Raw genomic sequence first — 21,829 nt, 5'->3', positions numbered from 1 at the left:
CGATACAGATACAGACTAATCGACGCCACTCCCTTTACTCAGGGAGCCCAAACAGCCAAGATCAATGACCGCTAAGGACACGCCCAGCCATCAAGGCACCCGCCCCTTTATTGGCCAAAATTGATGGCAGTGATCAAAGCCTGTCGAATTATTGGGTCCAAGTTAAGGATAGCCCCAAAGAGCGCGAAATCCCCGAGGGATAAGAAGAGGCACAGCCATGTGCTCGGTCTCTCTTGGATCTGGCCTATGCCAACCCAAGTGCAGCATAACGACCAGACAGACAAGTTCAAGACCAACGATCGATACCAGATGGATGAGCCCAGCAGAAACAGATCCACTTCTTCCACCCAGCCACGCAAGATCCAGACAAAGGCCTTGTCCATCTGCATAGAGCCAGTTGCCTGAAGTTAAGTATAGGTTATTGCAGTTGTTAGGTGTAGTTTAACTTGTTGTGTTTTGTGTTGCATGTTGAAATAAGCCTTGTGTGTAAATAAACCATCTTTGAACTTGAACTGACTAACTGGTTGTGTGGTCATTTGATCGATATTCTGTAAAGCCTTGTGGTGGTATCATTTGATACCTGGCGACTGTAAAGAGCATCATTATTAATTCGCAACATTACTCCGGTGCCAATTGGCAACAGAGCAGGCCCAGGAGATGGCCGGGGTGACTGAGGACTGGGCGGTCACGCACGCGGAGGTTGGTGGAAGCCGCAGAGGTGAGGATCCACTGGGCTCCACCCGGAGGACCTGTCACAGGTGAGTTGTTATTGCCTTACTGACTGACCCATCCCTCCCACTAACCACATGTCCATTCTCCTGCAGGTCCTCCACCCCAGGTGGCCCCCTCTCCTGCCTCCCAGGAGAACGTCTTCGAGGAGAGCTCTGAGGAATACACAATTGATGTGTTACAGCTGTCATCCCCACTCTCCACTTGCAGAGACACACACCTTGTTGGGAAATGTTAGTGGTCAGGCTTCCCAGGCACAATCTGGTGAATACTACATAGCTGCTGATGCACATCAGGTGGAGGCAGGAACCCCCAGGCAAGTCAGCAGTCGGAGGTCTGCTGGATTCCTGGTCCCAGCTGGATCCTACCCTGATGCTGAGCCTGTGGTACAGGGTTATCTGGAGACATTAGGATGCGGCTAGGATATTCAGAGGGAGGTGTCAGCAACATTCCAGCAGATCCATAGCTGATTGGAGGGGTCCCAGACGCACAGGAGATGTTGGCGGCAATGCAAGGCACTGAGGCCAACACTGCTAGGATGGCAACTGCTGTGGAGAGCCTGTTACATGATGTGTGCAGCATGAGTGAAGGTGTCTAAGGATGCGGGACATGCCCCTCTCTTAGATGGGAGTGGCTGAGTAGGAAAGGGGTGCAGGGGGACTAGTTGGTGGGGAGATAGTGCCACCCTATCGGGAGAGTGGGGAACTGTATGACGCCTGTGACACATTTAAAAACCCTTGAGCATGACTTCCGGTGACGGCCATGGAGTGCGTGGTCGTACATTTGACAGCTCCCGCTCATAGTGGTCTTTCTGTGGCTTTTAGGCTGGATTGTTGCAGGAATTTTGTAAAGTACAGGTGTAGAAACAGGAACAGAAGGAGGGGACCCCCAGTTTATGGAGCTGCAGCTAGGAAAAAGGAGGAAAAGGAGGAATCAGATGTTGGTGGTGAGTGAGGAGCAGATATCGAGTGTGGAAATGGCGGATACGCAGGGTCCGGCCTCGTCAGCTCAGTGAGCGACGGACCACCTGGTGAGCTTCCTAAATGAGAGGTTCACTCAACAATGTAAGGAGTGTGCGGAGGACCTGGCCCGGGCGGTGGACTCGATCAGGGCGGTGGTTGACCGCGTGGAGGCGAGACAGGCAGCCCGGGGACAGGTGATCCAGAGGCTGGAGGAGCCAGTGGGGGAGCAGGAGGACCAGTCCACCTCAATGACAGCAGAGATTGGGATGCTGCAAGACCAGCAAAAGTGACTGCTGGAGAAAGTGGAGGACCTGGAGAACCGGTCTCGGAGGTAGAACATTGGGATCGTGGGTCTGCCGGAGGGAAAAGAAGGATCGGTTGCTGGTGTGTATATGGGGATGATGTTGGAGAAGCTGCTGGGAGAAAGTGCGTTTGACAAGCCACTGGAGGTGGACCGGTCCCACACCCCAGGGGGTGAGCACCCGAGGGCAATGGTGGTACGATTGCATCGGTTCCTGGTCAAGGAACGCATTACAACGTACACATGTTTTGTGCGTGTCCGAAACTGAGGGAATTCTGGCAGCGATTTGCGGATGTCATGTCAGAGGTCCTGGAAGGGAGGGTTACTCCAAGTCCAGAGATGGCAATATTTGTGGTGTCAGAGTATTCGGGGGTCCAGGAGGGGAGAGAGGCAGATGTTTTAATCTTTGCCTCCCTGGTGTCCCGGAGACGGATTTTGCTGGGATGGAGGGACTCGGAGCCTCCAAAGTCAGGGGTGTGGGTCAGTGACATGGCAGGGTTTCTCAGGCTGCAGAAGATTGTTTGCCTTGAGGGGTTCAATTCAGGGCTTCGCTCGGAGCCATTCATCGACTTCTTTAAGGAAAACTGACCGTCGGCAGAAGGGGGGGGGGGGGGGGGGGGGGGAGTGGAAAAATGGGAGGCATGGCATTGTCGGATAAGGATAGGGAATCTAATATACGGGCAGTCAGGAGGTGGGGCAGGGGGAAGTTGGGTATGTTGTTGCGTGTGTCGGTCCACTCTCCTGTTTAGAATGTTTAAATGTTAAAATTATAAATGCTTCAATAAAATGTTTTCTGAAAAACAACCCTTGAGCACAACCAGTGTGATGCCTAGCCATTTTATACCGCTACATTGGCCAACCTCCGAACCCTTGGCCCATCTCTCCGGCCACTCCCCCTCTCCCAAAACCGACACACCTCATGCAGGTGATGGTTGTGTGTGAGCATTCGGCAGACAGGCAAGAGTTAAACTATGGCACAGATTGAGGAGCACTGGGGTGATGAGACACATACTCTGGGAGGGTGGGAGATAGGGATGTGGCTGGGTAGGGTATCGATGAGAGGGTGTGACTGGCTCCCACCCCAGGACAATCCTTTCCCCCATTTGGGGGTCACGGTAGCACAGTGGTTAGAACTGTTGCTTCACAACTCCAGGGTCCCAGGTTGAATTCCCGGCATGGATCACTGTGCAGAGTCTGCGTGTCTGCGTGGGTTTCCTCCGGGTGCTCCAGTTTCCTCCCAAAGTCCAAACATGTGCAGGTTAGGTGGATTGGCCATGATAAATTGCCTTTAGTGTCCCAAAAGATTAGGTGGGGTTACTGGGTTACGGAGATCGGGTGGAGTTGTGGGCTTAGGAAGGGCGCTCTTTCCAAGGGCCGGTGCAGCCTCGATGTGCCGAATGGCCTGCTTCTGCATCTATGATCCTCACCCGGAATGCCCTGCCCGATGCACACCCAGCCGTAGTGGACTCCCCTCACCGGATCCCAGACCCTGTACCTCGAACACCCAATCATAATGTCACCTGGATCGGGCGCTGGTCCCCTCCCCGTAGCACTCACCCACCTCCAGCCGTGGACATATCCCTGGAGCTGTGTCCCATCCCCTGGGTGTTCGGATGTTGATTGCAGCATGCGTGGTGCCTCCTGCAGTGTTCAAGCACAGTGTCCAGGCATTGCAGTCTCACTGGGGTGCTAGGCAATGTTTCCCACATGCTACATGGCCCGCCCACCCACGGAATCCACTTGGGTTGTGCTCACTTAACCATGATTGCTAATTCCCTATTCGCAATAGCCTTCAGCCACACGGCCAGAGGCCTCGCAGCGGTGTGGGTTATGGGTGGTCGGTGGGGCAGCCAGTCAGGGACAAGGATTGCCCCCTGAATGGGTACACATGATCCAGGGGTTGGCATGGTGGTATCGCACATGGTTGCCCCACCCTGCCCCCAGCGCCTCCACCCCCACCCTCCCGTTGCGGCCTACCCCTGCGGAAGGTTCCTTCCCCCAGCCAGGGGTCCCCCCGCCCCTGCTGAGGGTGCCCCAACCCCCGCCGAGGACTGGAGTGGGTTTTTTGCCTGTGAGCAACGATGACTACTCACCTCCTTGTCTCCCCGTAGAAACTATTCCACCAATCTCACATTTTTAAAAAGGAGTACTAATTGATGCCAGAGTGACCCACTTGCATCATGGGAGGCCGTTGGATATGTGGTGGCTCCCGTTAATTGTATGGAAATAGGGTTTAATTGGTGATAACTAGTTTCTCGCCGCGCTACCGGAGCGGGGTGGTTGCATCGTAAACTGTTTGCCACCTGGTGAGGTTCTCGTTTTCGGCCTGTCCGGCTATTCAACAGTTTTGTTACGCTTGAGCAAGAGTGCAATGAGGCCGGATAATCGCGCCCAAACCATAAGCTATGAGCAAAGTTAGGGCAATACAAAATTTATGATTAAAAAGACGATTACAGCACCAGTGAAAAAATAAACCAAAGACCCTCAGATTCATTTTCAGCCTATAGTATTGAATTAAACTCTTCTGATATCTAAGTAAGTTCCTATCTGGGGAACCTTGCGATGAAACTTCCAAAAGGATACAAAACAGGCAGTGACAGATAGGTAGCCCATTACATTCCATCCCATCCTATTTAACTTTCCATCGATGCTAGTTTCCATTTTGCACCCATACAGAAATAAATAAACAATTAAAAAATTGTTACGGTTTTTCCACATTTTTTCCCATCTCTTCTCTCCAATTCTCTTTGGGTCGCTTCAAGTGCAAGTGAGGTGGTTTAGATTAGATTAGAACAGTACAGCACAGAACAGGCCCTTCGGCCCTCAATGTTGTGCCGAGCAATGATCACCCTACTCAAACCCACGTATCCACCCTATACCCGTAACCCAACAACCCCTCCCCCTTAACCTTACTTTTTAGGACACTACGGGCAATTTAGCATGGCCAATTCACCTAACCCGCACATCTTTGGACTGTGGGAGGAAACCGGAGCACCCGGAGGAAACCCACGCACACACTGGGAGGACGTGCAGACTCCGCACAGACAGTGACCCAGCCGGGAATCGAACCTGGGACCCTGGAGCTGTGAAGCATTTATGCTAACCATCATGCTACCATGCTGCCCTAACCTCTTCCAATGCTCAAAGGACCTCTTTAGGACCTCTTCCAATGCTCAAAGTCTATCAGCGAGGATTTACATGTAATTGACTTGGGGAGTTGGATTCATCTCTGCATTACTGTTGCTTTGACATGAAAAACAGAGTGAAATGAATTCTTAAGAACGATTGAAGTGTGAAAATCTGTATCAGAACAATTGTATCAAAAAATTGTGCTTTTTAAGGGGATGAGAAGCTCGCTCCATCACATTTAAATAGGATCAGGAGAATATGGCTCACTATCCAACCCATCTCCCCAAACCTCCAGCCCAAATCTAATCCAATTAATATTGTTACAATATTAATGACAGTACAAGATGCAGGAAGGCGCTGCTTCAAGCGCTGCTGCGGCAAGTTGGTGTTAGTTTGCTTCTATTTTGATCAGTCTTGTACTTAATAGGCAAATTTTACTCACACTTGGAATCATTAAATCAGAGAACCTTACAACACAGAAGGAAATTATTAGGCCCATTGTGGGGGGAATTACACACATACACCTGCCCGCAGCAGGTTCACTGGCAGCAATACAAAATGCCGGAAGATCCCGCCAGCGGTCAGTGCTGTGCCGCCTCCGCCAGCGGGAAATGGGGGTGGAAAATCTTGCCCATTGTGTCCCTGTTGGCTATTTGAAAGATCTATCTAATTAGTCCCACTCTCCTGTTCTTCACAGCCCTGCAACCTCAAGCATATATCCAATTTCCTATTGTAAGTGACGATTGAATCTGCTGCGACCACCCTTTTCATTTAATATCATAAAAAATTTCTTCTCACCTCATCCTAGATTTTTTTGCCAGTTAGCTTAAATCTATATTCAATGGTTATCGGCCGTTCAACCAATAGAAACAGTTTCTTCCCAACTAATCAACAAACATGCTTAATAATTTTAAACACATCAAGTCGCCCTTAAACCCTCACTGTTCCAAGAAGAACAATCCCAGGTTCTCTTGCCTGTCCACATGTCCCTCCAAATTGGATCACCTGCATGCTGTTTTTTCGCTGTTTTTTCACAGTGGCTTCATTGCAGCGTTAATGTAAGCCTACTTGTGACAAGAAAGATTTTTTTAATTTTTAAAAATTTTTTGTTGCTGTACAAACAGGAACTGGTGAGAATATGTTGGGACGTGTTCCAAATTTTGTCAGCCCTATGCCCCATTTGAGCTTCTCCTGCCTGTTGTAAGGAGTGTTAATAGCGAAGCCTTGTATTCGATCAGGCCAAGAGAAAGCTTTGTTTGGTGGGTAAGCAGAATGTAGAAATAGAGCAGAGACAGCAAACGGGCTCAATTTTTTTTTGAAATAATTTTATTGAAAGATTTGAATTTATACAACAATAACGCACCATAGTAAAATACCAAAAATAACAATAATATTAACAATCATAAACATTCGCCCCACCTCCATGAACAACACAGCATTTTAACAACAATACAAATTAACACAATATAAAGTTACAGAATAGACACTACAATAAGGAACACCCCCCCCCCCCCCCCCCCCCCCCCCGGGTTGCTGCTGCTATTGACCAAGTTACCTATCTTTGAGCCAGGAAGTCCAGAAAAGGCTGCCATCGTTTATAGAACCCTTGTATTGATCCTCTCAGGGCAAATTTGACCAATTCCAATTTTATAAATTCCGCCATGTCACTGATCCAGGTCTCCACACTTGGGGGCCTTGCATCCTTCCACTGTAGCAGAATCCTTCGTCGGGCTACTAGGGACGCAAAGGCCAGGACACCGGCCTCTTTCGCCTCCTGCACTCCCGGCTCTACCGCAACGCCAAAAATCGCGAGTCCCCACCCTGGTTTGACCCTGGATCCAACCACCCTCGACACCGTCCCCGCCACCCCCTTCCAGAATTCTTCCAGTGCTGGGCATGCTACGGGCTCAATCTTAATGACAAAAAAGTCCAAATACTTCTCATCCTTGTTCTTGGGTAGGGTTGAGGGTGCAAAAAGAGATCATTAATAGGTTAAAAAAATGAAGCCTGGGGTTAGTCAGGTTGAATCTAGAATGTTGAGAACTGTTGGTAAAGGAGGTTGAGGCCCAATAATGCTTGGTATCATCCAGTTTCATCTCACATTGTTTGTCTAAACCACTTGTGTACTAGATATGTCTAAAAGGGCATTTCTTGCAATTGATGGATTCCAGTGAGATTGGTTATAAGAGAGAGTAAGGAGGACATTGACTAATGTAATAATTGAAAATTCTTTTGCAGTAAACTATGATTATTTGATATTTATTGCTGTATGCGGCACCCCATCAGCAGTAGACCTTGAAAAATATACTTTCACATTTTATTACTAAACCACTTTAGTGTTATGTACAGTAATTGCTAACAAATTGTTCAATCATTCAATATGAGCTAATTTCAGCTTGTGTTGCCACTTATTTTATCATTACACCTCTGCATAGAGCTTTGGGATATGTTTATCGACACTATGGGCTGGATTCTCCACCACATCAGGAATATCGCTACCGGCGGGGGAGAATCTAGCGTAGGACAGAAGGTAATCCCAGTCCGATGCTCCGATCCCCCGCTGGCATCAGGATTGAGGATCGCGCCCCGGGTCAGGCACCATATTCTCTGGGCCCACATGATTCTTCAGGCCTCTTCACGGCACCGAGGTCCCAGGTTCGATCCCGGCTCTAGGTCACTGTCCGTGTGGAGTTTGCACATTCTCCCCGTGTTTGCACGGGTTTCGCCCCCACAACCCAAAGATGTGCAGGGTAGGTGGATTGGCCACGCTAAATTCAAAAAATGAATTGGGTACTCTAAATTTATTTTTTAAAATGATTCTCCAGGCCTCTGGGTCAGGAATCACATGAACGATAATTGGTGCAGGTCTTGTCAAACGTGGACCTGACATGGTGGAGCTTGTGGTGGGTCAAGGGGGTAACTCTTTAAGGGAGTTGCTCCCAAAGTCCATTGGAGGACCACACTCACCCCACCCCCACTAAACTATCCCCCACCACCAGAGACCCCGAATGACGGAGAACCCCTGAGACTCCCTAATTAGTGAGACTCCCACCAATGATCCCCCAGAAGAGAGACCCCAGTCTGGAAGCCAGAGAGCAGTGAAAAAATCATTGATTTAAAACTCACCTGTGCAATACACCTGCCAGCTCAGGCAGAGGAAGCAGCACCTGTCAATTCCTGGAAAGAGATAACCAGTCAGGTGGGTTTAAACACCCTCAGATCTTTGATCAGCAAGCCTTCCATTATCTCTCTGTGAAATTGCTTTCCCTCGGCTGAGATTGATAGCTTCCACCCACACCCAGCTGTTTCATTCATGCTCGGATATGCTTGAATGGCTTTGGAATACCCAGCTGTGAAACTAACCAATGTTTATAAACATCAACTTTGATTGACAGCTCCTGGATCACATCAAAAAGAGTTAAGTGCTCTTTGTTGGTTTCACAGCTGGGTACTTCAAAGCCATTCATTGGTGAAGGGAGATGAATGAACTAACACAGACAGCTGGGTGTGTGTGTGGAAGCTGTCAATCATAGCCTAGGGAAAGCAATTTCACAGAGAGATAATGAAAGGTTCACATATTAAAGATCTGAGGGAGTTATCGTGGAATCCCTACAGTGCAGAATCAGGCCATTTGGCCCATTGAGTCAGCACTGACCCTCCGAAGTAGCACTCTATCCATGTCCACTTCCCGTGTCCACCTCATCCTATTCCCGTAACCCATACCTAACCTGCATATCCCTGGCTACTAAGAGGCAATTTAGTATGGTCAATCCACTGAACATCTATGGGCTGTGCGAGGAAACTGGAGCACCCGGAAGAAACCATCGCAGACACAAGGAGAACGTACAAAGTCCACACAGAGAGTGCGACAATGCCGGAATGAACCCATGTCCCTGGCGCTGTGAGGCAGCAGTGCTAACCACTGTGCTACCCTCTCACCTCAGCTGTTTCCTCTTTCCAGGAATTGACAGGTGCTGCTTCCTCTGCCTGAGCCACTAGGTGTATTGCACAGTTGTGTTTTAAAGCAGTGATTTTTTTTTTCACTACTCCTGTCTGGACTGCGCTCTATTCCCACGCAGGGGCCGCTCTTCTAGGGGCTACCTGGCAACCGTCTCTCTTTGTGAGGACGTTCAGGAATGTATCTCTCTTCTGGGGAGTCTCTGATGGATTTCTCTCCAATGAGGGGCTCTCTGGGTGGTCTCTTTAATCAGGGGGTCTCTGAGGTGTTTCTGTAATTAGAGGGGCTCTGCTGTGGGTCCTTCTAATTAGGGGGCCTATGTTTGAATTTCTTTAATGATGGGTCTCTGGTGGGGGATCATGGGGGATGCGGGTCACCCTTGTACTGTGGGGTGGGGGTGGCCCAGAAAATCCCGGGAGAGAGCCTGAATTGTGTTGCTGGGGTATGGGGTGCTGAATTCCATTGTGGGGATTGGCGGGGGGGAATAGACGCCGGACCTTGCTGTCGGGTCGCCTGCTCTGAATGGCAGCCTGACAGAAGGATTCCCCGGGGAATCCCTCGCCTGCATAATATTGTATGGCAAAGGATTGGGATTCACTTCCTGATTTGAGTTCCCAGTGTGAGCACAAATCTGGTGAGAGAACATTTAGCACAATTTAATGGCTTTGTCGCACCTATCTTAGAAACATAGAAAATAGAAGCAGGAGGAAGCCATTTGGCCCTTCAAGCCTGCTCCGACATACATTATGAGCATGGCTGAACGTTCGATACCCTGATCCCACCTTGTCCCCCTATATCCCCGATCCCTTTAGCCCAAGAGCTAAATTTAATTCCTTCTTGAAATTACGCAACTTTGGCCTCAACTACTTTCTGTGGTAGTAATTCCACAGATTCACAACTCTCTGGGTGAAGGAATTTATCCTCATATCATAAAGGTTTACCCCTTATCCTCAAACCATGACCCCTAGTTCTGGACTGCCCCAACATCAGGAACATTCTTTCTGAATTTACCCTGTCTATTTCTGTTAGTATTTTATATGTTTCTACGAGATAACCTCTCACTCTTGCAAACTCCAATGAATATAATGCTAACCAATTTAGTCTCTCCTCATATTACAGTCCTGCCATCCCAGGAATCAACCTGGTAAACATTCGCTGCACTCCCTCCATAGCAAGAACATACTTCCTCAGATAAGGACAGCAGAATTGCAAACAATATTCCAGGTATAGTGACACGATGAGGCTGTTGAGTCTCACGAAAGACCTCTCCCAAGATTCACGATGCGAAGCGCCTCATGAGATTTTGCAAAATCCCTGGAGTTATGGCGACCTGGATCTTGCCCTCGCTGGTCGAGATCCAGATTAACATATATAAGTGAACCATCAGGCTCGTTTAAATATGTCTGCTCTGTATTTTCCCGTGGTCTGGGAACAAATCTAGGAGACTTCGCCATGGCGCCATTTAGCACTTGTTTCCACAAATGTGAACCAGGTGCAATGGCACCCGGGGGTGCCTCCCAGGACCCCTGGATGGTCTGACTCTGGTCAGGGGGGTGCACTCACACTCCCGCTGACACCCAGGTGCCCAGCTGGCATTGCCAGGCTGGCAGGGTCACTGTCCAGGTGCCAGGCTGGCAGTGACAAGATGCCAGTTGTCCATGCCAGGGATTGGGCCATAAGAGGTGGGGTGGGTGGGTAGGGGCTCAAGGACCCCATAAGCAGTATGTTGGGTGCAGTGGGGAGCTCTGGAGGCCACGTGGCTGGCTGAGGGGGGTTGAAAGATTGGGACGGCATTTAAAAACAGCGGCCTGGTCCGCGAATATGCTTCCTGCACTGGCGAGCTGAGCTTGTCAGTGCCAGAAATGATGCAGCCTTGGCGAGGAGTTCCTCATTGAGGCCAAAAAAATGGCAAAGTGCCATTAAATAGCAGTGTGGTTCCCAGCACCGCAGCACCGAGAAACAGCCCACTAAACGCACCCAAACAGGACTCTGTTCCTGCCTCGTTAAATCACGCCCACAGTCTCCCAAATGGAGAATCCTGTCCTGTGAGTGCTATATAAACGTAAGTTGCTGTTGGTTTAGTATGTTTAACAAAAAAGAAAAGGGGGATAAAAGATGCAATATTAGACATTTTTAGGTATTGCTGATTTATGTCTATTACCCAAGTGAATAGTTTCAGTTTAGTATCATTTAGTGTGAGGACTTTTTGTAATAATACAATGTTATTGTGCATCATGGCACTAATAGACCATGAAACATTACAGGGATCAAACTGCTCATAAATGTGCAGAGGATCATTTTTCATTGATCCTTTTCCTCCAGCAGAAGTGCACAAAAATAGCAAGATTCCCAATTTTCAACTCCTGGCATCAACTATTCCGTATACGTCAAGAATTCCGGCAATGGAGGTCACAATATCCCACAGGATGTTCCATCCTTTAAAATTAAAATTAAAAGACAGAAAATGCTGCAGAGTCGACGGACCTTCAAGCCAGAAGTCCTGTTTTGTTTTCTCAGTACAAATCTCTGCACTGGCTCATTTAACCCTCCCCATCCAGTGGAAATTAGACAGGTGAATAGAGTTGCCAGGATAGAGTCATAGAGCCATAGATGTTTACAGCATGGAAACAGGCCCTTCGGCCCAGCTTGTCCATGCCACCCATTTCTTGATTTTAACTTGATCTCCTAAATATTGAGGAAGAACAACGTTCCCCAAAGCCAACTGCAGCTTTCTTTCCACATACATTTTGAGTCTCTATGAAACCACCATGATCTGATTGCAATTTTAACTAAAGCCTTTGTAAGAAAGTTGGCACAGAGATTACGTTGTGTCCCTCCAGGAGAAAAGGAAGGGCAGTTGAAGTGGGCAGTCATACCTGGGGGCACCTGACTGGTAGCTGCACAAGACATGGTCAACAAGCTAGGAGGAGACATAGTAGCCACACCATTGACTGCACTGAGCAGACCAGAGAAAAAGAAGAACATACAAAGTAACATAAATAAAAAATTGTAATTACCATTGATCTGAAACCAGATAACATTGAAGACCACAGATGGCAGTACAGACGCCACTGTTTCACACACAAAGAAAGTTTATTCATGGTCTGTTAGACTGTTTCAATGCAGTTCATGATCTATTGATTTGTTTTCAATTGATCAAAATTAAATGTCAGTTTCTTGAGAACATAGCTTAGTGGTATTGATCCAAGATGAGTGGGTCAATAGAGATAATTAATAGGGCATCAGACTGTTCCAGCCTCTTTATATACTTATAATTTTTAAAGTATTTATCTATCTCGAATTAAGTTGATCCTTTCTCTACACCTTGCTAAAACTATACCATTATATTCTGCAGTCTCGCCTTCCTTCCCTATGTACGGTATGTATTGTTTGTACAGCATGCAAGAAACAGTGCTTTTCACTGTATACTAATACATGTGACAATAATAAATCAAATCAAATCAAATATCAACAGCCTTGAGTAATATAAAAGCAAATGCGAATGCTAGAATCGGAAACAAAAACAGAAAATACTGGACAATCGCAGCAGGTCTGACAGCATCTGTGGAGAGAGAAGAGAGCTAACGTTTCAAGTCTGGATTACTCTTGGTCAAAGTTGGAAAGAACTAGAAATAGGATCAGATTTATACTGATGTGAGGGGCGTGGAGCAGTGGGGATCGATAGAGGGCCAGCGGTAGGTGGAGGTTGACAAAGATGTCCTAAACACAGTAAGAAGTCTTACAACGCCAGGTTAAAGCCCAACAGGTTTACTTGGAATCACAAGCTTTTGGAGCGTAGCTCTTTCATCAGGTGAGTGAAGAGATAGATTACACAAACACAGCATATATAGACAATGCCAATGACGCAAGATGATACTTTGAATGCAAGTCTTTGCCAATAATTAAGTCTTTACAGGTCCAGATGGTGCGACTGGAGAGAGGGATAATCACAGGTTAAAGAGGTGTAAATTGTCTCAAGCAAGGACAGTTGGTAGGATTTTGCAAGCCCAGGCCAGATGGTGGGAGGTCAATGTAGTGAGACATGACGACACGGGTTGAATAGTTTCTTCCTGCACTGCATGATTCTCAATTCTTTCCTTCCATCTCATTCACTTTTATAGACCTAGACTTCCTCAATTTTATCTGAATGCCATTTTAACTTCTGGAGCTGCATTTACCAATACTATAATCCCCAACAGAAGTGGCCAGGGAATCTCTAAAACCCCATTTCTCGGCATAACATTTATATAATCTACACATGTAGACCTGAGAAGCTAATAAAAGATGATTGCTGTGTAAAATAAAAGTCCTAACTGTTTTTGAATCTCTATTTGAATACTTGGTCCATAGGTACCTGGCTCTTGTTCATCCATTTCGTCTGACAAGCTTCAGAACCAGGTCAAAAACCATTAAAATCAACCTCTGCCTTTGGGCAATTTCACTTGTATTAGCTCTTCCTGTCTGGACGCACGCAAAAGTCATTAAATTTAAGGATGGCCTAGAAAGCTGTGCTATCGACCTGACTTCACCCCAGGATATACTTTGGTAAGTGTATTTTAAAATAAATCTCCCACACACTTTGGAAGGAACACGTCACATTTTATTTTCAATTACTGTCGGGTTAGCTTAGATATGCTATCCAGAAACCTTTATTATTTATTTTTTAATTGAAAATTATTTAGGAAACAGACCCTTTCAGCCTAATTGGTCTATGATTGTGTTTTGTTTCACTTGAGCCTAGTTTCATGGTGACCAACTCTGACTGAAAAATATAAGGGGCACTTTGCAATTTCAGAGCAGTGTTGGGCGGGGTGCATTGCGGGTGAGGTTCTGGTGAAGCGGGGAAGAGGTGCTCGTAAATGTGTGACAGTAGGGGGCAGGGTTACTTGTGAGAGTGCTGACCCATGAGGTAAGGGAGGTGGTGCCGGCAAAGCCTTCAGGGCAAGGGTGAGTGACCCACATGCGTGCGACCTGTCCCACCCTCACCTCGGACATGCCCGCCTAAGAGCCTCAAGCTCAAGCCAAGCACATGTGCAAAAAAAAAGAAAACCTGCTGGGACACCAGAAATCCAGGACAGAATGCAACCCAGGAGAAAATCTAGGACAGTTGGTCACCCTGCCCATAGCATATCTTTACATTTCTTTCTCCTTCATGTACTTATCTAGCTTTCCCTTGAATACATAATAATAATCTTTATTGTCGCAAGTATTAACACTGCAATGAAGTTACTGTGAAAAGCCCAAAGTCGCCACATTCTGGCGCCGGTTCGGGTACACGGAGGGAGAATTCAGAATGTGCAATTCACCGAACAGCATGTGTTTCGGGAATTGTGGGAGGAAACCGGAGCACCCAGAGAAAACCCACACAGACACAGGGAGAATGTGTAGACTCTTCACAGACAGTGACCCAAGCCGAAAAGCGAACCTGGGACCCTGGCGCTGTGAAGCAAATGTGCTAACCACTGTGCTACCATGCTTTTATGTTTATCCCCTCAACTGCTCTATGTGTTAGTGAATCCCACATTCTAACCAGTCTCTGGGCAAAGGATTTAACACAGAATCTCTATTTATTCAGTGAGAAATTATGCAGCATTTGAATAATACCTTGCGAGAAAACAAACCTGTCTCCACTTTCAACATACTCAAAAGATTTTATTTTTCTTTCTTCCGAAATGTGAAGTTTGGGCTAAGACGTTTTAACATATATATACATTTTTACTAGCGATTTTAACAATGTTCAAGAACAGCGGGTCATTGGTTTATATTTTTGTCACAATGCTTCATAGAATTCCCCTCGTCCTTGCTGTGAAAGTGTGGTATATGCTATTATTTGGATGGAGGAACTGAATAATAATGAAACAAAGGTCTACCTTCTAAACATATAAATATTGATAGCGGATTTCTGACATTTTAACAGCAGAAAAATAAAGTGAAGGAGAGATGGAGAGAAAGTGACCTTCATTTCTCTCTTCAAGGATAGTCATCAATTGCTTATCAGAACATTGGCAAACATGGACGTAAGCCTTTGAAAGACAGACAGCAAATACCAGAAGTTCTCCCTTGGTGGTAAACCAGCTATAAAATGTGGGAGTCAATTTGTCTTGACATACTAATGATGGAAATTAAATAAAGTCCAGAGCTTTTGCGAATTCACCACACAGTAAACCAGTGCTGCCATTTTGGGCATCATTTGATAAATGTTTTATTTGATGGCCACAATTACCAAAAAGCAAAACAACTTTAAAATAAGGTAATAATCTTATCAATTGTTGGGAAATCTAGATCAGTGACAAAACACTGATCAATAACAAGCCAAAATTAACTTATTCTCTGTTCTTTTCACAGGTATACACTGTATCAAACCTTAACTACTTTCTTCTTTCCCTTGCCATTGATACTGATTTGCTACATCCTGATTCTATGTTACACCTGGGACATCTATCAGGAAAACAAGAGAACTGGAAGGTAAGTTACTTATCACAAACATGTATGTTATAGTCAAGATAACTCCCTCCCTAGCAGCACTGTAGGTGTACTTACACCTAGTGGACTGCCGTGGTTCAAGAAGGCAGCTCATCTCCAGCTTCTCAAGGGAAATTAGGGGTGGGCAAACAATGCTGGCTCACCCAGTGATGCCCACATCCCTTGAACGAATTTCTTTTCAAACTATGGGTGTGATTTAACAGCCTCGTTGTGTCCGAGTTGGAGTCGGGACGAGGCGGTTGAATCTTGCGAGAGGCCTTGCCGCCGTAACATTTTGCCAGATTCTCTTGGCTCCTCGTACTAAATGGCACAAGCCATAGTGGAAGCCGTGCGGCACTGGAGGCACTACCTAGTGGGTGGGAGGTTCACCCTCGTCACCGACCAGCGATCGGTTACCTTTATGTTTGACAACGCACAACGGGGCAAAATTAAGAATGACAAAATCTTGAGGTGGAGGATCGAACTCTCCACCTACAATTACGATATCAAGTATCGTACTGGGAAGCTCAATGAGCCCCAGATGCCCTTGTTTGCGGCACATGCGCCAGCGCGCAAGATAGCTGACTTCGGGCTATCCACCATGACCTCTGTCACCCGGGGGTTACCCGGCTTACCCACTTTATTAAGGCCCGCAATCTGCTCTACTCCACTGAGGAGGTCAAGGCCATGACCAGGGACTGCCAAGTCTGCACGGAGTGCAAACCGCACTTCTACCGGCCAAACAATGCCCACCTGGTAAAGGCCTCCCGGCCCTTTGAGCGCCTCAGTATTGACTTCAAAGGGCCCCTCCCCTCCATCAACCGTAAAGTATACTTCCTAACTGTCGTTGATGAATACTCCCGCTTCCCCTTCCCTGCCCCGACGTGACCTCGGCCACTATGATAAAGGCATTGCACAGCATCTTCACCCTGTTCGGTTTCCCTGAATACGTCCACAGCAATCGGGGCACATCGTTCATGAGCGATGAGCTGCGTCAGTGCCTGCTCAGTAAGGCATCGCCTCAAGCAGGACCACAAGCTATAACCCGCAGGGAAATGGGCAGGCGGAGAGGGAGAACGCGATGGTATGGAAGGCCATTCTTCTGGCCCTCCGGTCTAGAAGTCTCCCAACCCCCCGCTGGAAGTACGTCCTCCCCGACGCCCTCCACTCCATTAGATCACTCCTCTGCACAGCCACGAACAACCGTTTGTTTGTCTTCCCTAGGAAGTCCATCTCCGGAGTCTCGCTTCCATCCTGGCTGACAACCCCGGGACCTGTCCTTCTCCGGAAGCATACGAGGAGCCATAAGACCGACTCCCTGGTCGAGAGGGTCCAGCTGCTGCATGCCAACCCCCAGTACGCCTACGTCGTGCACCAGGACGGACAGCAAGATACGGTCTCCCTACGAGACCTGGCACCAGCTGGTTCCCCTGCCAACGCACCCCCATCCCCACTGCCTACCGTCACCCCCAACGCCCCTCACGCCCTCCGGGTCTCCTGAATTGTCCCGCGCCTGCACTGCTGCCACCCACCACCAACCTGCCTACCCCCACCCCTCAACCATCTCCGACACACCGGACTGAAGCTAAAGCTCCAGACACCATGCCCTCGGAGTCACCACCGACAACAACCACGCCTGCCGCATCGCCAGAGCTGAGGAGGTCTAAAAGAACAATCCGGCCTCCGGACAGACTGAATATTTCATGACCCCCACGTCACCCCCGCTGGACTTGATTTTTTTTAACAGTGGGTGAATGTGGTGAATGTATTCACCTAAGTATGAGCTGTCTGTATAATGCTGTGACCTATGACCTTGTACTGGAACCCCGGTGGGCTCCGCCCTTCCCGGGCCGATATATAGACCGGCCACCTGTGGGTGGCACTCATTTGTACAGCCGACACTGGCAGGCGAGTCCCTGGATAATAAAACCTTATATTCACTCGTTCTCACAGTCTCAATGAATTGAGGGAATAACACTGAGGAAGTGTGGTAAAGCACGGTATTGCATTTTGTTGTGTTTTACATGCCTGGGCTTGTCCAGGCTGGCTCCGCCTGTGGCTCCTCCCCTCGCGCTTATGTATAAAGATGAAGAGTCTCCGCCTCCGGCCCAGTTCAGGTCCAGAGGCAGGAGGCTTGCTGTTTAGTGTATTAAAGCCTCAGGTACATTCATCACTCGTCGTGTGCTTATTGAAGGCGTATCAGGAGGGCAAGCTACTCTGAGTGTCACTCTCTCTCCACTGATGTGTTAGGCAGGTTGGTTCGCTGTGGACTGCACTCGATGCAGGGAAGTTAGAAACAGACGTCTAACACTAGAGAAGATCCAACACTGTTTTATTCAACGATAGAACTGATAAACATATTCAGCTGTGGGTCGACACTATACTGAACTGACTGGTGACCTTGTAGTAGCCTGACCAGACTGACTAGCTACCAGCATGGTGTTTGCACTTGCTAGCTCGTGGACTCTGACTGTCTCAGTAGCTGGGTCCCGAGAGAGAGGGAAACCTAGTGCCCTCTGGCTTTATAGTGGTAGTGTCCTGCCTGGTGATTGGCTGTACTGTGTTGTATGCTTACTGGTCACCCTATGTGTCAATCACTGCCTGTCTGCATATCATTATATACATGAGTGGATATTATGACATCCACATTGCCTGAAATTGCATGTGGCCATCAACCTATCGCCAGAGGACACTCGCCTGAGTATAACTTGACTGTATTCAAGTCATCTGCCGCGACCAGACAAGGGACCCTGCAGACTTTATCCTTTATTTTATTTTATATTCATTTTTTATAAGATTGGATATTGCTGGCTGGGCCAGCATTTGTTGTCCATCCTTAATTGCCCTTGAGAAGATGGTGGTGAGCTGTCTTCTTGACTTGCCACAGTCCATGTGGTCTAGGGACACCCACAGTGCTGTGAGGGAGGGAGTTTCTGGATTTTGGCCCAGTGACAGTGAAGGAACACAAAAATATTTCCAAGTCAGGATGGTGATTGACTTGGAGAGGAACTTTCAGGTGGTGGCATAGGTTTTGAAAGTGATGCCTAAGGAGCCTTGGTGCATCTTGTAGTTGGTACACATTGCTGCAATTGTGTGTTGGTGGTGGAGGGGTGAGTGTTAGTGGAAGGGGTGCTAATCAAGCGGGCTTCTTTGTCCTAGATGGTGTTGAGGTTCTTGAGTGTTAAAGCTGCACTCATCCAGGCTAATGGCCTGTAGTAGGTGGACAGGCTTTGGGGGAGGTGAGTTACTCACCGCAGGATTCCTCGTCTCTAACCTGCTTTTGTAGCCACAGTTCAGTTTGTGGTCAATGGTTCCCCCAGAATGTTGATTGTGAGGGATTCAGCGATGGTAATGCCATTGAATGTCGGGGGCAATTTATATTGCGGAGCTATTTTATGGTTAGATCCTCTCTTGTAGGAGATAGTTAAGGGGCTGGTTTATCTCAGTGGTCTAAATAGCTGGCTTGTAATGCAGAACAAGTTGCAACACGGGTTCAATTCCCGTAGCAGCCTCCCCGAACAGGTGCCGGCATGTGGCCACAAGGGGCTTTTCACAGTAACTTCATTGAAGCCTACTTGTGACAATAAGTGATTATTATTATTAGTAGTAGTAGTCATTGCCTGGCCATGATGGGACACAAATGTTACTGGCCAGTTGGCAGCCCAAGCCAGGATATTGTCCAGGTCTTGCTGCATTTGCAAGTGGACTGCTTCAGTGCCTGAGGAGTTGCAAATGGTGCTGAACATTGTGCAGTCATCAGCGAACATAACACCCATCCTCTAAAGCACATCGCTGCAGAGAGACTCTGGAGAAGGTTTACCAGGCCCATTCGCCAGGGGCTCAAATCCCATTATGGCCATTAACTCTTGTGAGAGGGCCATACTGGTATTTACGCCAGGGAGATCTCAGAATTAGAACCCCCTCCACCTTCTCCAGCGACGTAATCCCATGAATCTGATTACTAATAATGTGCATACATTTAAATTTGACTAAAGAGCATAATGCCACATCTTCTGGGGTGTCCATTGTTTCTCCCTGCCATCAGGGGGGGGGGGGGGGGGGGGGGGGGGGGGGCAGTGGCTGTGAAGCCCAAAATCCAGCAATGGTAAAGGGGAGCCTTCACTTTTTCTTTAAAAACAATGCTGCAATCTCTGTCGAGGCAGGCTTGCCAGCTCTATGAGGTCCAGCCCCGCCAGAGTGATAGCTCAAAACACAACCCCACCCCCCGCTTGTTTTTGACAACGTGTCAGAATATCGGGAGAGAAAATCTGGCTCTTTCCCTGGGGGGAGAAACATACCGTTTTTCAGAACCTGACACTTTCCATTTTGGGGCGAAATTTCCGCCTGCTCTCTGTTTTTCCTCTGTTAGGTGCATTTGTCTCTGCGTGTGTGCTGGGGGAAGTTCTTCAGCTAGAGATAGATCGCTAAACTTCTTGGTTACACTTGTGTGCTTATTGAAAAAGCCTCATTAAAATCTCTGTTATTCTGGGTACCAGTAGTGGAGGTGAGCAATTGTTTTTTTTTTGGTGAGAAAGTTAAACTTTTAAATTAATGGTGATGGGGTTGGATAATATGTGCACTCCTCCGAGCTCGGTAATAATAATTAAGCTGTACTTAAAATAAATCATGTGTTCTTATTTCTGTTTAGATATAATGCAACTATCCCCAGAGCACGGCTCAAACGACTAACCAAGATGGTCCTGGTGCTAGTGAGCATTTTTGTGGTTAGTTCAGCACCGTACCACGTGATGCAGTTGGTAAATCTTGAAGTCACTCAGCCAACCACTGCTTATTACATTGGCTATTATATCTCCATCTGCCTCAGCTATGCCAGCAGCAGCATTAACCCCTTTCTCTACATCTTGCTCAGTGGCAATTTCCGCAGGAGGCTCTGTGGCTGCACAAAGATTCAACTGAAATTGACTGAACGTGAACTTATTAACATAGAAAGCACTGTGAAGTTGAGTTATTAGATGAAATAGCTCCTTTATAAGCAAAAAAAGATTGTGAAGTGTTACTATGTGGGTGAGTATATAGTAATGTAAATTTCATTTAAAATAGCTCCGCAATGTAAATATATTCTGCTGATACTTTTAACTTTGTACAATCTATAGAATCAACAATTTTCCTACCTCCAGTGTACAGTGGAAAATCCGTCAGGTGCAAACAGTGTTCTAGATCAGGCAAACTGGATAGTGCAATGTGGCAGAATATTATACTTACTTTCAGCTTGAATCCAAACAAAAGAGAACCAGAACTCCATCAAACAGTAGGCAAGGGCCATAATTTCAAAGGAATCCGGACTAAAAAAAGAATTCTTAGGCTCAACTTTCATTCTGAGAGGCAGCTAAAGGAGATTGCAGTGCTACAATACAAACTGCTCCTCTGAGATGCAGGTCAAACCCCATTGACAGAAGAATAATGGTCAGAGCCCTGAAGTGCAGCTCTTCCACACCATTAGTTGCAAAAATGTTTTTAATCTCAGCGTTACTGTCATCCATCTGCTCAATAAAAGTCAACCTTCAGTTAAAGTGACACAAGTGGTGCTGGTAGCATTAAAATATAAATAGTGTCAAGCTGTGCTCATAATATACCCACTTGGAAATTTCTTACTGCAAACTACGGTTGTTGCTTACAATTAGTAATGTTTTTGCGCTTACTTCTGTACCTGTGACAAGGCTTTAAATAATTCCGAGGAATAAATGGTTATGCACATTTGTATTTACAAATATGTTTTCATGTTTAGCAGTCATTTTGAGAACAAAATAATAGAGGTTTTTCACAGTATTTGTTCTACCCATGCTATTGATAAATATGTCTGTTTTCACTTTTACATTTGTAATTACATTGAAGTAATAGAACGCAGTAATTAAAGAACAATGTTAAATGGAGGATGACAAAAATCTGATGTGAACTGTTAGGTAACGTACTTATTAAACAGTGTTCCAAAATTATATCAAAATATCTGTAAATGCATGCACTAAATGTCAAAAGATTACAATATAATTTATTATTTATTAAGAAATAAAAGCTTTGTATGTGGTACCTGGCTCTGATCGAAATTACATCACCGGACTACTCTATTTATTTTGTATTATTTAATTGAACTCCCAGAGTATTTCACATGGACCCCAAAAATAAAACAAAAATCTTGGTAAGTATGTTTCCTTCCTGCTTCATGATATTGTGCCTGTGCTTCCCTCCCACACTTTAAGGGCGGAATTCTCTGCTCCCCACGTGGTGTGGGAGAATCACTGGAAGGTTTCCCGACATTTGTTACGCCCCCCT

The 21,829-nt window shown here is 46.8% G+C and overlaps 1 protein-coding gene across 4 annotated transcripts in view; it reads left to right on the top strand.

Annotated features, from left to right (window-relative positions):
* The window catches only part of mchr2 (melanin concentrating hormone receptor 2), a 126,151-nt gene extending 104,620 nt beyond the window's left edge, over window positions 1-21,531 (top strand). For all 4 annotated transcript variants that reach the window (XM_038799516.1, XM_038799519.1, XM_038799517.1 and 1 more), the window contains 3 exons: window positions 13,430-13,624; window positions 15,425-15,544; window positions 20,190-21,531. In XM_038799516.1, the coding sequence (XP_038655444.1) occupies window positions 13,430-13,624; window positions 15,425-15,544; window positions 20,190-20,514 (640 nt within the window). In that variant the 3' untranslated portion in view covers window positions 20,515-21,531. The remainder of the gene's footprint in view (window positions 1-13,429; window positions 13,625-15,424; window positions 15,545-20,189) is intronic.
* Window positions 21,532-21,829: the final 298 nt, after the last annotated feature.

This window comes from Scyliorhinus canicula, chromosome 6 (assembly GCF_902713615.1).
Source record: "Scyliorhinus canicula chromosome 6, sScyCan1.1, whole genome shotgun sequence".
Classification (NCBI taxonomy): Eukaryota; Metazoa; Chordata; class Chondrichthyes; order Carcharhiniformes; family Scyliorhinidae; genus Scyliorhinus; species Scyliorhinus canicula.
This window is presented reverse-complemented; position numbering and strand designations above follow the sequence as displayed.